Consider the following 12,583-nt stretch of genomic DNA (forward strand, 5'->3'; position numbering starts at 1 on the left):
ATTTCTTTATTTATTACTTGATTAATGAAACATTATGAAAACAAACATTTGAGTCTCGTCCTCAGATGTCACTAACTGACTAATCATCTACTTCACATTGCACACAAAACTGAGAAAAACATTCTTGATCTAGTAGGATCTGTTTGGATTGTTTAGCTGTAATTTTACAGTACATGTTGTACTGATTGGACCAGTGAGGTTGTGATCTAACGATGAAACTACTTTTTTAATGAAACATTATGAAGACAAACACTTGTTTTGCATTGGAATAACATGCACTAATGAGTCTCATCCTCTAATTCACAAGGCAGATAAAACTGTAAAATCGTTCTTGATCTAGTAGGATCTGATTTGACTGTATAGATGTCATTTCGCAATGCATGTTGTAGTAATTGAACCAGTGAGGCTGCAGTCTAAAAACCTCATGACACACAGATCCATTGCAAATCGGCCTTTTTCTTTTATATCTTTCCCTCCCTCTCTTTCTTTCTCTCACCCTGACCCTCTTGCTCCGGGTGTAACGGGAAACTAGATAGTGCCAAGGTTTAATTCCTGCCAGCATCTGTTTAATTATGACAGTTACTGTTCTAATTAAAACAGGCACCTATGTACCTCTGGATCTTCACACTATCAGCTTTGCGATGGCTGACGGCAGCATTTGACATGGAGTGTTTCTCCATCTGAATCCTTTAGAATCCACAAGATCTTTACAGAAAACCATATACAATACAGAAAAAAAAGCAGCTTAAACCAGCCTGAGGTGGTCTGCCGGTTTTAGCTGACCTAGTTTGATATTTTAAAATGTTTTGGGGAGACTAACTAAACCAGCTGAGACTAGTTTAAGCATGGACATTTTCCATCGTCACAGTGTTGTATTTAATCTATTTAACATTAGTACCATTAACATTATATACCAGATTTGTTGGCATGACAATTTCAGCAACAAGACCGTGACAAATAATGAGAATATGCCTTTGTTTAGGACTAAAGTTATGTCCTTTAGGTATGTTGTAATAATAAGCTTGTTAAGTCAAACCATTTGGGCCAGATTTAAATTATATTTACGGTGCGTTTAGTCAATCCAATCTTTAGCATAATTCAAAATCATTTTATCTCGCTCCCCACCGTCTGTGACTATCAATAAAAATATTAAAATTGTAGTTAGGAGAAATGAGATTTTACTGCGACTTAGCAACCATCAAATGATCTCCCGGAGTTTGCGAGGAAGAGTAGGACCACGGGGACCAGCGGGTAATTAGGTTAGTGGGTTGTCAGTGTCAGGAAATTGAAAGACAATCCTAATCAGATTTATGTTTCTAGGGAATCAAATAATTTGTATAAGGAGAAGAAATCTCCCAATTTGGCTTCTAAAAAGATAATGCAGTTTGTTGTCGCTGCTCTTTGTTGCGCTTTTTGTCTCATATTTGATGAAATAGACATTATAATTCAGATCAAATGCAATTAGCAGTTCATATTCTGAAGTTGTACATTTCTGTGAAACGTTGAAAATGCAAAGCGTATACAGTCAGGTGAACATTCTTAAGCCTGCGGTCATTGCATCGGAGTTACGCTGTCCGTAAATGACGCAACAGTGTCCTGCGCTTACGCCACTGCTCTCATTTGTCGACTGATTATGGGTACTAAATGGACCTCCTTTCCTCCTCTCAGTGTTTTTCTCTTCTCCTCCATCCCTGTTCTAATCTCACACTCTATAATGTTCAATAAAGAGGGAGCAGGGAGAATTGTGGGAGTGTAATTTGCTGTAGTGGCACACAGACCTCCTCTGACACAGTAGTTGTAGAGGGATGAAATCATTTAGCCACCAGGGAACTTTAACTGGTTGCTCGTTTTTTGAATTAACTATAGTACGTGATGACAGAGTTGTATATGTTTTTAAAAAGCAATATAGTTTTAGTATAGTAATAACAATTTAGATATTTTTAAGCAATTGTCTTTATAAATGGTCTGCGACTTACAATTTTCGCTCAGAAATTGCTAGTATATTTCGCAAATAATTGCAAAGAAAAGCAAGTAACACTTGAAGTAGAAAGATTGAAGTAAGTTGTTGTACAATGTACAATGAAAAAATGTTTTACAGTGTCATAACCATGACATGTCAGCCCCAAACAAAAATAAATATACTGTTTTAGTTAAAAAAAAAAAAAAACTAATTGTATGTCCTATTAATATTTAGCAATAAATAAATAAAATATAAAAAAATTACACTAAGGCTGCTTCACTTAACGTGTGATGTGCAAAATATGGTTACTTTGTCAACACAATAAGATTCCTCTCTGACTGTGGTAAAAATTCAATAGATGGAGCTGAAAATGTCATTTTGTGAGAAAATAAAAACACAACATGCTTAACATACTAATCCAAAATAATTCTGTTGATTCATAAACCTTTGGTCTTTTAAGTCGCAGTTTCAGTTGCTATCTTTCCCAGTTCTCAAGAATCAGCCCCGTTTTCTGATTTAGAGCTTGATTTCCGGCTTGTATGTACAGTATAACCTCCATCTGTCAGATATAGATTCAAATGCAGTCATTTTCTCATATTCAAAGTTTTCAAACCATCGTGAATGAATAAACAAACAGGTCAAGTATTACAGGTTTAGGAGTGGTGAGTAATGTGCACATGTAAAAGCATTCTTATCAAATAATTGACTAATAAATAAGGTGTTAGTGTTAGTTTATAGCGTGAGTGTTACAAACATGCTAAACTTCAATAATATTTGTGTGATTTAGGTACTTTTACACACATCTATTGTTTTACGGTGGAAACTGGCCAGTTTTGCGGCTGATGCTGTATATAAATGCGCTGCAGCTGCTGTCGTTAGCGTTCCCGGCGGCGCTGCTGATAAGCTAAATAATGAGAAGGTCCGTCTGTGAGTTCATTGACCCCGTGTTAAATATTCATCTGTTTAGATGTGCGGCAGGCGTGTAGTGTCACAGCGGCCGCGCTCAGTGTTCACATATGGAGGCCTGACACCTCCGTCACACGCTGAGAGCGCAGCAGCTCATCCCGCTGATCCCTCGCTCCCTCGCTAGCGTCTGTCGGCCTCGCAGGCTTGTATGTTTTTGTGTTGGTGAATCTGTCAGCTCTTTCCTCGGTTTAAATTTCCCTTAAAGGAGAAATGATTTATTTACACTCTGATACTGTTACTATAGAGGCTAGTGTGTGTGTGTGTGTGTGTGCGTGTGTCAGAAAAAACCTACAAAGCAAATACTAGCTCCATTGCAAAGGAACATTAAAATAGTACATATTTTACACCGATTAGCACAAAGCAATAGAAATCCTCCCTCTTATTTCACTTGAAAGAATTTTATACTATTATAGTTTTTATTAATATTATAAAATTGTTTTTTATTTTTATATTTTCTGTTTTCATTTTAGTTAATGTTTTAGTAATTTTGTTGTGTGACGTTTTTTTTAAATGTTTTTTAGTTAATGCTTTAGTAATTTTGCTGTGTTGTTTTTTTAATGTCTATATTTTGTATTACATTTTATTTCAGGTTTAATTTGTTTAGTACATCAAAAACTAAATGAAAATGAGAAAAGCTGCCTTGGCAACTAGCTAAAATAAAATAAGTTTAAATTTTTTAATAAATGTTTTATTGCAGTTAAAGTTTATGTCAAGTAAAACAAGTTTTTGAAAGTACTGTATGTGGTTTTTCATTAATCAGTCAACAACAACAACAAAAAAAAACTTCAGTAAGTCCTGATAGATAATTGTAAACAGTAAAGTAACAATTTATTTGACTTTTTTCTTTATAGTAATGTAACAATGCTTTGAAATCTGCGATTTTATTTATTTATTTATTTATTATTAAAATTACAATTGTGCCCATGTCTCCTACAAGCATGATGTAGAACAATAATATTAATACTGTATATCAATAATATACTCTTATATTATTATGTACCAAATGCTGAAGTGTCTGTATCATGACACGCTTTAAATGCTTTGTGTTACAGAACTTTGACATAAACGTAATCTTTGAAATCATCTTTACATGGCTTTGGTTGTTTGATTTCTCACATCACTCGAAAAAGTTTATGCTCCTCAAACTCAAAACAACATTTTGTTCACAGATGTGATGAAATGTGTATTGATTTTAAAGTGTGTTTATGTGTGTGATGTATCGTTTGTGTTTGATCAGGTGTTCGGCTAGATCGCGTACGAGGAGGCCGACAGAAATACAAGAGGAGAATGGATGCAGAAAACACAGCCTACCTGGGGCTCACACTGCCACCGCCAGCCAAAAAACCCTGTGAGGACACACACACACTCTCTCACACACACACACGCACACGCACACACACACACACACGCACACTCACACACACACACACACCCACGCACACACACGCACGCACACACATGTTCATTTTTGTGAAAAGTGGGGACTCTCCATAGGCGTAATGGTTTTTATAGTGTACTTACTGTATGTGCTATTGTCCTACACCAACCCTACACCTAAACCTACCCCTTACAGGAGACTGTGCATTTCAACTTTCCCCAAAAAACCTCATTCTGAGTGATTTATAAGCGTTTTGAAAAGTGGGGACATGGGTCAATGTCCTGAGATGTCACCTTCTCCTTGTAATACCTGTCATACCTTTGTTATTATACAAATCTATGTCCTGACTTTTCACAAAAACACACACACACACTCTCACACACACACACACACACACACACTTTTATACTGTACAAACTGTATGTGCTATTGCCCTACACCTAACCCTACCCGTTACAGGAAACTTTCTGCATGTTTACTTTCTCAAACAAACTCATTCTGTATGATTCATAAGTGTTTTGAAAAATGGGGACATGGGGTATTGTCCTCATAAATCACCTTCTCCTTGTAATACCTGTCATACCCATGTCAATATACAAATTTGTATCCTCATATGTCACAAAAACACACTCACACACACATATATATTTCATATATTTATAAATGAAAAAAAAAAATCACACATTCACATCACACTTCTGTGAATGCAATACATGTTCACTTACGGTTTTTTTCAACTGCTTACACACAAAATATTTTCTTGTCACACAATTTCTGAAAGCTGTCACTCAAACAGCAGAAGCACACACCAGATCTGCAAAACCAGACACTAATTCTCAGCCTTTGACTCGGTTTTCAATTTCATAAAACACTTTCTGCAAAACACAACTCACAATTCTCTGCGTAACACACAAAAATCTAACAGGAATTAATATTATGGCAAAGGTGTTTGCAAATGTTTACTTTTGAGATGTGTTTGTGATATTTTGAATTTTTTGTGTGCAATTCTTGGATTTGTGTGTAAAGTAAAAAAAAAAAAAAAAGTCACAATTTTGAAAATGTGTGTAAGCAGTTAAAAAAAACTGTAAGACATCAAAACATTCAGCATCATTCAAAACTTTCATTAGTAAATCATAAACATTATATCAAGATTATATTATATTATTTTTTCAATATTCAGTGTTTTTGCTGAAGCTGCATAAACTACTGATCAGTTAAACATCATGAATCGTGACTGTGACAAATGAAACTTTTTATAATGTTTTATTATGAGTGTGAATATGAACACACAATCGCAGAAAACATATATTATGAATAGTTTGTGAATATTTGTGCAGTGAATCTGAAACAGATATAGTTGATGCTATATTGTTTATCACGTTTCCGGTGTCCGAGTGATTTCACATCAGAATAACTCAATTTGTGCCTCCTCATCCTCATGCTCAGTGACGAAGATCGTGTCCCATCTGCTGGTAGCGGAGCCGGAGAAGATCTACGCCATGCCGGACCCCACCATGCCCGAGAGCGACATCAAAGCGCTGACCACACTGTGTGACCTGGCCGACCGCGAGCTGGTGGTCATCATCGGCTGGGCCAAACACATCCCAGGTCAGTGAGGCAGGCCATAGTGCAGAAAGCATGTGCTTGTCCAAATTAATATTTATTATTTCAGATTATTATTTACTAACAAATAAAAAGGGGCCATGAAATTAGGTGAAACAACTGGTAAAGCTGGACACTTCAGCTACATGATTTCTACTGTTATTTTATAATCTTTCATAATAAAAATCAAACTTAAAGTTCATCCTCAACTAATACAGAATGATGCAAAAAAAAAAAAAAAACTTTAGTTATGACATCATTGCATTCATGACATCATTTATATTATTTTTTATTTTATTTTATTTTTAAAACATTTGTTAAAACATGTTCGTTCTGTGGCAGTTAAAACCAGACATGTTGAAGAAAGAAAGGGAAAGTAACTGTTGTGTACACATGCTGACTCAGTGCCGTCCGTCTGTGCTGGGTTTTTAGGGAAGATGCTAATCATTAGCTGGGTGAAGTGCTATCTAGTAAGGAGATTAGGAGGATGTTGACCCCCTTAATCACACAAACACACACACACACACACACACACAGTGCTGCGTCAGCACAGAGAGCCTTTCAGCAAGGAGCTTACAGCCGACTGGATCACTGCTGACCCAAAAACACAGTCTCCTCAAAGTGCTCCTCAACACACACACACACACACATGTGGTTTACAGGGACTCTTCATAGACGTAATGGTTTTTCTACTATACAACTGTATTTTCTGTCCCCTTATCCTAACCCTACAGCTAAACCTACCCCTCACACTCGGCTAAAGGCATTTTTACATTCTCGAAACACTTCATTCTGTGTGATTCTGTGTTTCCTCATGGAGACCAAAAAAAAGTCCCCACAAGTACAAAATTTGCTGGTATTACTATACTTGTGGGGACATTTGATCCTCATAATACCAGTACACACACACAGTGCTTTTTTTTTTTTTTTCCGCTTTGCTATTATTTTTTATTTGTTTTGCTTTCTGTTTTTTGTTTGTTTGTTTGTTTTTGTTTTGTTTTGATTGTTATTTATTTACTTTGCTTTGTCAGTGCTGTGTACCTTCAGAAGTATTTTGTTTTGTTTTTGCTTTGTGTTTTGTTTTTCATTTTGTTTTAATCTAATATTTCTTAATTATTTATTTATATATTTTTATATTTATTTTTATGTATTTAGTTATTTATTTTTGCTTTGCTTCGTCAGTGACGTGTATCTTAAATTTAGGTTGAAAAAATTCTTAATGCACATTGTTATTAATGGCAATCTTTCATTTTGGACAAAATTAATACAGTTGATTGTGCACATATTCTGCACACATTGCATTTGAATTAAACAATTCTGTAAACGTATTTCCTGTCATTAAATTATCAATATAAATATATCAGATGTTAAATTATCCCATATTGTTCAGTAGTATTTAGTGTATTAAACAAAACACATATGTGACCCTGGACAACAAAACCAGTCTTAAGTGTCAATTTTTCGAAAATGAGATTATACATTATACATTAGATGATTATTATACATCATCTGAAAGCTGAATAAATAATCTTTCCATTGATGTATGGGTTGTTAGGATCAGACAATATTTGGCTGAGATACAACTATTTGAAAATCTGGAATCTGAGGGTGCAAAAAAAATCTAAATATTGAGAAAATTGCCTTTAAAGTTGTCCAAATCAAGTTCTTAGCAATGCATATTACTAATCAAAAATGAAGTTTTGATATATTTACGGTAAGAAATTTACAAAATATCTTCATGGAACATGATCTTTACTTAATATCCTAATGATTTTTGGCATAAAAGAAAAATTGATCATTTTGACCCATACAATGTATTTTTGGCTATTGCTACAAATATACCCCAGCGACTTAAGACTGGTTTTGTTCTCCAGGGTCACATATTGCACATTTACAACAGTAATTAGTCTTTGTCTGTCACAGTCAGTGATGGAGAAATATGATACATCTGCACTGAAGGGCCTTTAATTCTAAGTTTTTTCACTAAAGAGCATTAAGTTGTTAGTTTTCAAACATTATCAGTTTATTACAAAGGGGAGACCAGTGGATCATAGGTAACACTTTACATGTTTTTTATTTCACTAACCCTGTTCAACTGTGACAGTGCTTGAGAAGGCAGGTTATGCCAGAGCGTTTGCTGTGATTCTTTACTACATAGACCACACTCAAATCAAAACTGACCCTGTTCATTTATTTATTAAGACTATATGGTATCAAAATGTTACAGCATTTCACATAGACTGGAATCTGTACCTTAAGATGACTCACTTAAGTCAAGACACCGTTAACAACCCATTTTACTGTTGTAATGTGATCTAATTCTAAGTGAAGGAGGCAAACATGTAGGATTGTATCCATCAAGTGTCTTTCATATGAAATTTGCACTAATATTATTAGTGTACACGCGTTACACACTGGTCTTCTGTACTCACAGGCCCCCGTTCGCACCTGTCCGAAGCGCAACCGTATTTATATGTCACAGTAAAGCCTTTTATAGTGCATGTTAGGACACGGCGCTCAGACTCCCATCTCATCTGTCAGTAAACGGCTGTAAACAGCCTCTTGGTATGGTCAGGCCCTATCGAATCAGCCGTTGATTAATTGTTAATTAATCCCTCCTCTGAATGTCCGGGCTCTGGTTGGCACGGCAGAGAGAGGAGGTCTCTGTAAATAGTTTGAGTGGCGTCTCATTAAAGCTGATGTGTGGAACATGTTGACAGATGGCTTTTTTGCTGCTAAGGTGCTAAAGACCTTTGACATACATACACTAGCTTCTTGTTCTCGGCCGGATCGCATTTCACTCTAAGTCCCGGAGTTCCCCTCCGCTCGCTTCATGGATATGCAAACGAGCTAAACTACTAACTCTACTAGAGCAAGTTACAAAAACCCACATGACTGAACGGACGAAGCTGCCATGTGTAATGTAATGGCTTACCTTTCACTGGAACAGCAGAACTAGTGTCTGATTATCTGGACAACAGAAGCTGTCAGATGTGGTTTGGAATAAGGCTTTACATTCCATTACCGGTCGGACACCGTAGCCCTGTCACATTAGACAGCTGGTGATCACCTGCCTCCGGACCCCTGACTCCTAGGGCCGGATTTTTCCAGCAGAGAATTCTGAGGATGTGTGGAATTGTTTCCCAACCTGAAGCGTCCGCTGTGGGAAGTCACATGGCAAGATAGCTGTCTTGCTTTCAAAAAACGTAATTCTGATTTAACCGGAGTGTACTAAAATGACACATAATGGCCTGGCTTCACAGACAGGGTTTAGACTAAGCCAGGATTAGGCCATAGTTCAATTAGGACATTTAAGTAATTTTTATTAAACGTACCTCAGAAAAAACATTACTGGTGTCCCTCTTGAGACAAAACAAAGGCATTGATCAATTTTAAGATGAATCAGTGCAAGTTTCTTTCAGTTGAAACAGCTCAGACTTAGTCTGGGACTAGGCTTAAGCCCTGTCTGTGAAACTGGAGGAATGGCTGTGTTCCGAAACCCAGGGTGCTCCCTAGATAGACAAAATTTGTAGGCATCGCTGATGCACTCCTAATGCGAAGATGCTTGTGAAAGAAAGGCATCATTACGTTGCGTTGTGCAATACCCCTTTTCGGCCAAATCCTAAAGGTGTTGTCACATTTCTCCTATGTCAAAAGTTTAGCGATGTATAAAGCACATCTAAAGCAGAAGTTGTTTGCTAAGGCCTTTTGCAAAAGAAAGGTATCATTAGGAACCATTCACACAGCACACGTTTTCTTTTACATTGGTCTACTGTCCATTGTTTTTTTTTTTTATGTAAACGCGCTAGACTGGCGTTTTTACCATTGCACTTGTGTCTTTTGCAATGGCATCAAGTTAAAAGAAGTTAAACGGGTTTTGAGACCTTGCATTTTTCCCCCTTTATCCCATTCCAAATCCTAAGGCTGTGGTTTGCATATTTTTGGTGACATTTTGTGAATAAAAGTGGTTCTTTTTTTGTCACTGTTGCAGTTATGTATGAAACAGCTCACACAGAAGTTACTTTTAACCCTTTCACACGTGCGTTTAAAATATTCTAGCTGAGCCCCCAGCGTGAGATTTTTTAGGCGACCGTTATTTTAGAATGTATAGCCTTGTTGTTTCCATGGCAACACGTCATGCTTGTCATGTGACACACCGCAGCCACAATAGCGCTGTATGACACATGGATCACTTTTATTTAGTTTTTCCTTTTTTGATTATTAATATTCACAAACATTACTCACTATATTATGAAATATCTGATATTCCGATTCTGAAATATGTGCAAGTAAATGTATTTGGTAGTTTAAATACTTTTATAATGATCGTGTTAGTTGAGATACCGGGTGATGGGCGCCGCCATGTTTGTTCGCGCTGAATCCGATCTGTGGGATTAACAACACGTAAATTCATCCTCTCCTCCCGAAACACATTAAAGTAAGTCTCCGGTTAAACTGGGAGAAGAGCAGAGTAAACTTTAAAGTTATCTACACAATCTGTATATGATATCAATAAAACATGTTGTCAGATTATATTTGTAAGGATCATTATTGCTGCTTCCATAGACATCAGCGTGTATTTTACAAACTATAAATGAATGGTTTTGCTAGTACTTATGTGTATTTAAATGTCTGAAACCTAAAATAAGCATTATATGGTTGAAAACACTGAATAAGTGATAATATGACAAGCGCTCAGCGCCTCCGATCTGGCTCCGCACCAGAAAGCAGATTTGAATTCAGCTGTTGATGACGTGACTCACTGAACGTTGTAATCGTACCCGTCAAAGGGTTAAAACAAGCAGCTTTCTGTTGGTCAACGCAGTGAATTCATGTGACCAACTTGAACCTGTTGCAAAATCTGCATGGGGAAATTTTTCAACCTCATGCAAATTTCCTGTGCAGATTTCTATGGAAATTAATGGATTTTAAACACGAAAATTTGCAAAACAGCGGTAAATGTGACCACACCTTGTGGTTGCATAATGTTTTCCAGTCCCAAAATGCAGAATTCATAAATCAGTCAATATCGAAAAGTGTTTAAAAAAAGAAGAAAAAAATCTAATTGAAAATGTATTATTTCAGACTTATGTTTGAGGTGTTATTCCAGTTAGGATGCACAGCCCACAATAAAGGTTTGGGCAAAATCCAGTCATTTCAGTAGGAATCAACTGGGAATTTCCCTTGAGGTTGAAAAAAACTCCCAATGCAGATTTCACCAGTTTGTCACGCAAATTCACTACATTCAACAGAGATCTGCTTGGTCTGAAAGCTTTTTCTATGTGAGCTGTGCTTCATACATCACTACACTATTGAAAATGAACCTTTTATGCCCATGAAATTTCCCTGAAATCTCACTAAAGTGACCACCACCAAACGCTGTGTTTGAATATTTTTTTCTCTTCAGTCCATTATTGAGTCACAATAAGTTCATGGGCACCTTAATTGGACTGGCGTTGATGATGAAAAAGCATATGACAAAGCATATGCAGTTGAACCACAAGCATCAAGCCTAAATTTAACAGGCATCACGTCACCCCTCATGATGGCGGATAATTCCCCTCATGCATACAGTAATTGCGCTTGTATCCACCCTTCTCTCTTTCCCTGGCTTTGGTTTGCTGTTTTCTCGTTGTCATTAAACGGTGAAATCTCCTTACTGTGTTGCCGGGGCTGATCCAGCTCGAGCTGTGTAATCTCCTTGTAATGGAGTGTGAATACTGCCGGCCGATAAATCAGCACCTCATCAGCGGCCTTTATTAAATATAGACACCGACCGACAGGCCTTAGTATATTCAATTTAACCATTGATGGGCTTCAGCACCACCGATCATGATGGATGTGGCAATCAAAGCCTGGATCCGACCCCGTCGCCACCCATGCGCGAGATGGGAGAGGTGAGTGAGGGGCATCTGCCGCAGAGGACAAGAGTCTGTGCTCTACGACTTGATATTTAGTTGACTAGTTGCCCAGGAAAGTAGTCAACTAATCGGCCACATGCCATCAGCGGCCCACCATGTGCTGACCACCAGTGTTTGAGCAGAGAGGATTTTGAAGAACGGTTGCTGGTGAAAACTGTAATGTAATTTCAAACAAAATCAGGCCAAAATGAAGTTTGTTTCTGGAGTTTAAGCTTGCCAAAGTGAACTTTCCATAAAGTTTGCTCCAGTTGGTAAACACCTTCGAACAACCATTGGTCCATGGTGCAAAATCAGACGAACTGGTGTGACTTATGTCTACCAAAATCAGACCAACAGCCTGTGAGATCACGCATACACGATATTATCGTGCTAATTTATTTAATTATTTATTTACTTAGGTTCATTGCCGGAAAGTGAACCAACTCCAGCGTAAGGCTAAAAGCAGCCTAATGTTTCTAATATGACTGAATTTGTATTTAACATGATAACAAATTAGTAGAAACATCGTAAGTTACTAATTATAATGTTTACATTTCCTCAGTTATTCAAAAAGCAGTTACAGAAAACAAGCAAAGAACATTACATTACCAAAGAACATCATCACAAGCTCGGCCTAGCACAAGTTTATGCACTTTAAAAACACTCCCGTTATAATCAGTGAATCTACACTGTATGATGAATAAATCTCTTATACTTACATCGCACATACATCTGCACTTTGTTGTTTATGAGAGAACTCGCGAGTCAGAATTCAGT

The 12,583-nt window shown here is 37.0% G+C and overlaps 1 protein-coding gene across 6 annotated transcripts in view; it reads left to right on the plus strand.

Annotated features, from left to right (window-relative positions):
- Nucleotides 1-12,583, plus strand: part of esrrb (estrogen-related receptor beta) — a 78,172-nt gene that overhangs the window by 49,759 nt on the left and 15,830 nt on the right. For all 6 annotated transcript variants that reach the window (XM_058748974.1, XM_058748973.1, XM_058748975.1 and 3 more), the window contains 2 exons: nucleotides 4,164-4,274; nucleotides 5,751-5,912. In XM_058748974.1, coding sequence (XP_058604957.1) covers nucleotides 4,164-4,274; nucleotides 5,751-5,912 — 273 coding nt within the window. The remainder of the gene's footprint in view (nucleotides 1-4,163; nucleotides 4,275-5,750; nucleotides 5,913-12,583) is intronic.

Source organism: Onychostoma macrolepis, chromosome 17 (assembly GCF_012432095.1).
Source record: "Onychostoma macrolepis isolate SWU-2019 chromosome 17, ASM1243209v1, whole genome shotgun sequence".
Taxonomy (NCBI): Eukaryota; Metazoa; Chordata; class Actinopteri; order Cypriniformes; family Cyprinidae; genus Onychostoma; species Onychostoma macrolepis.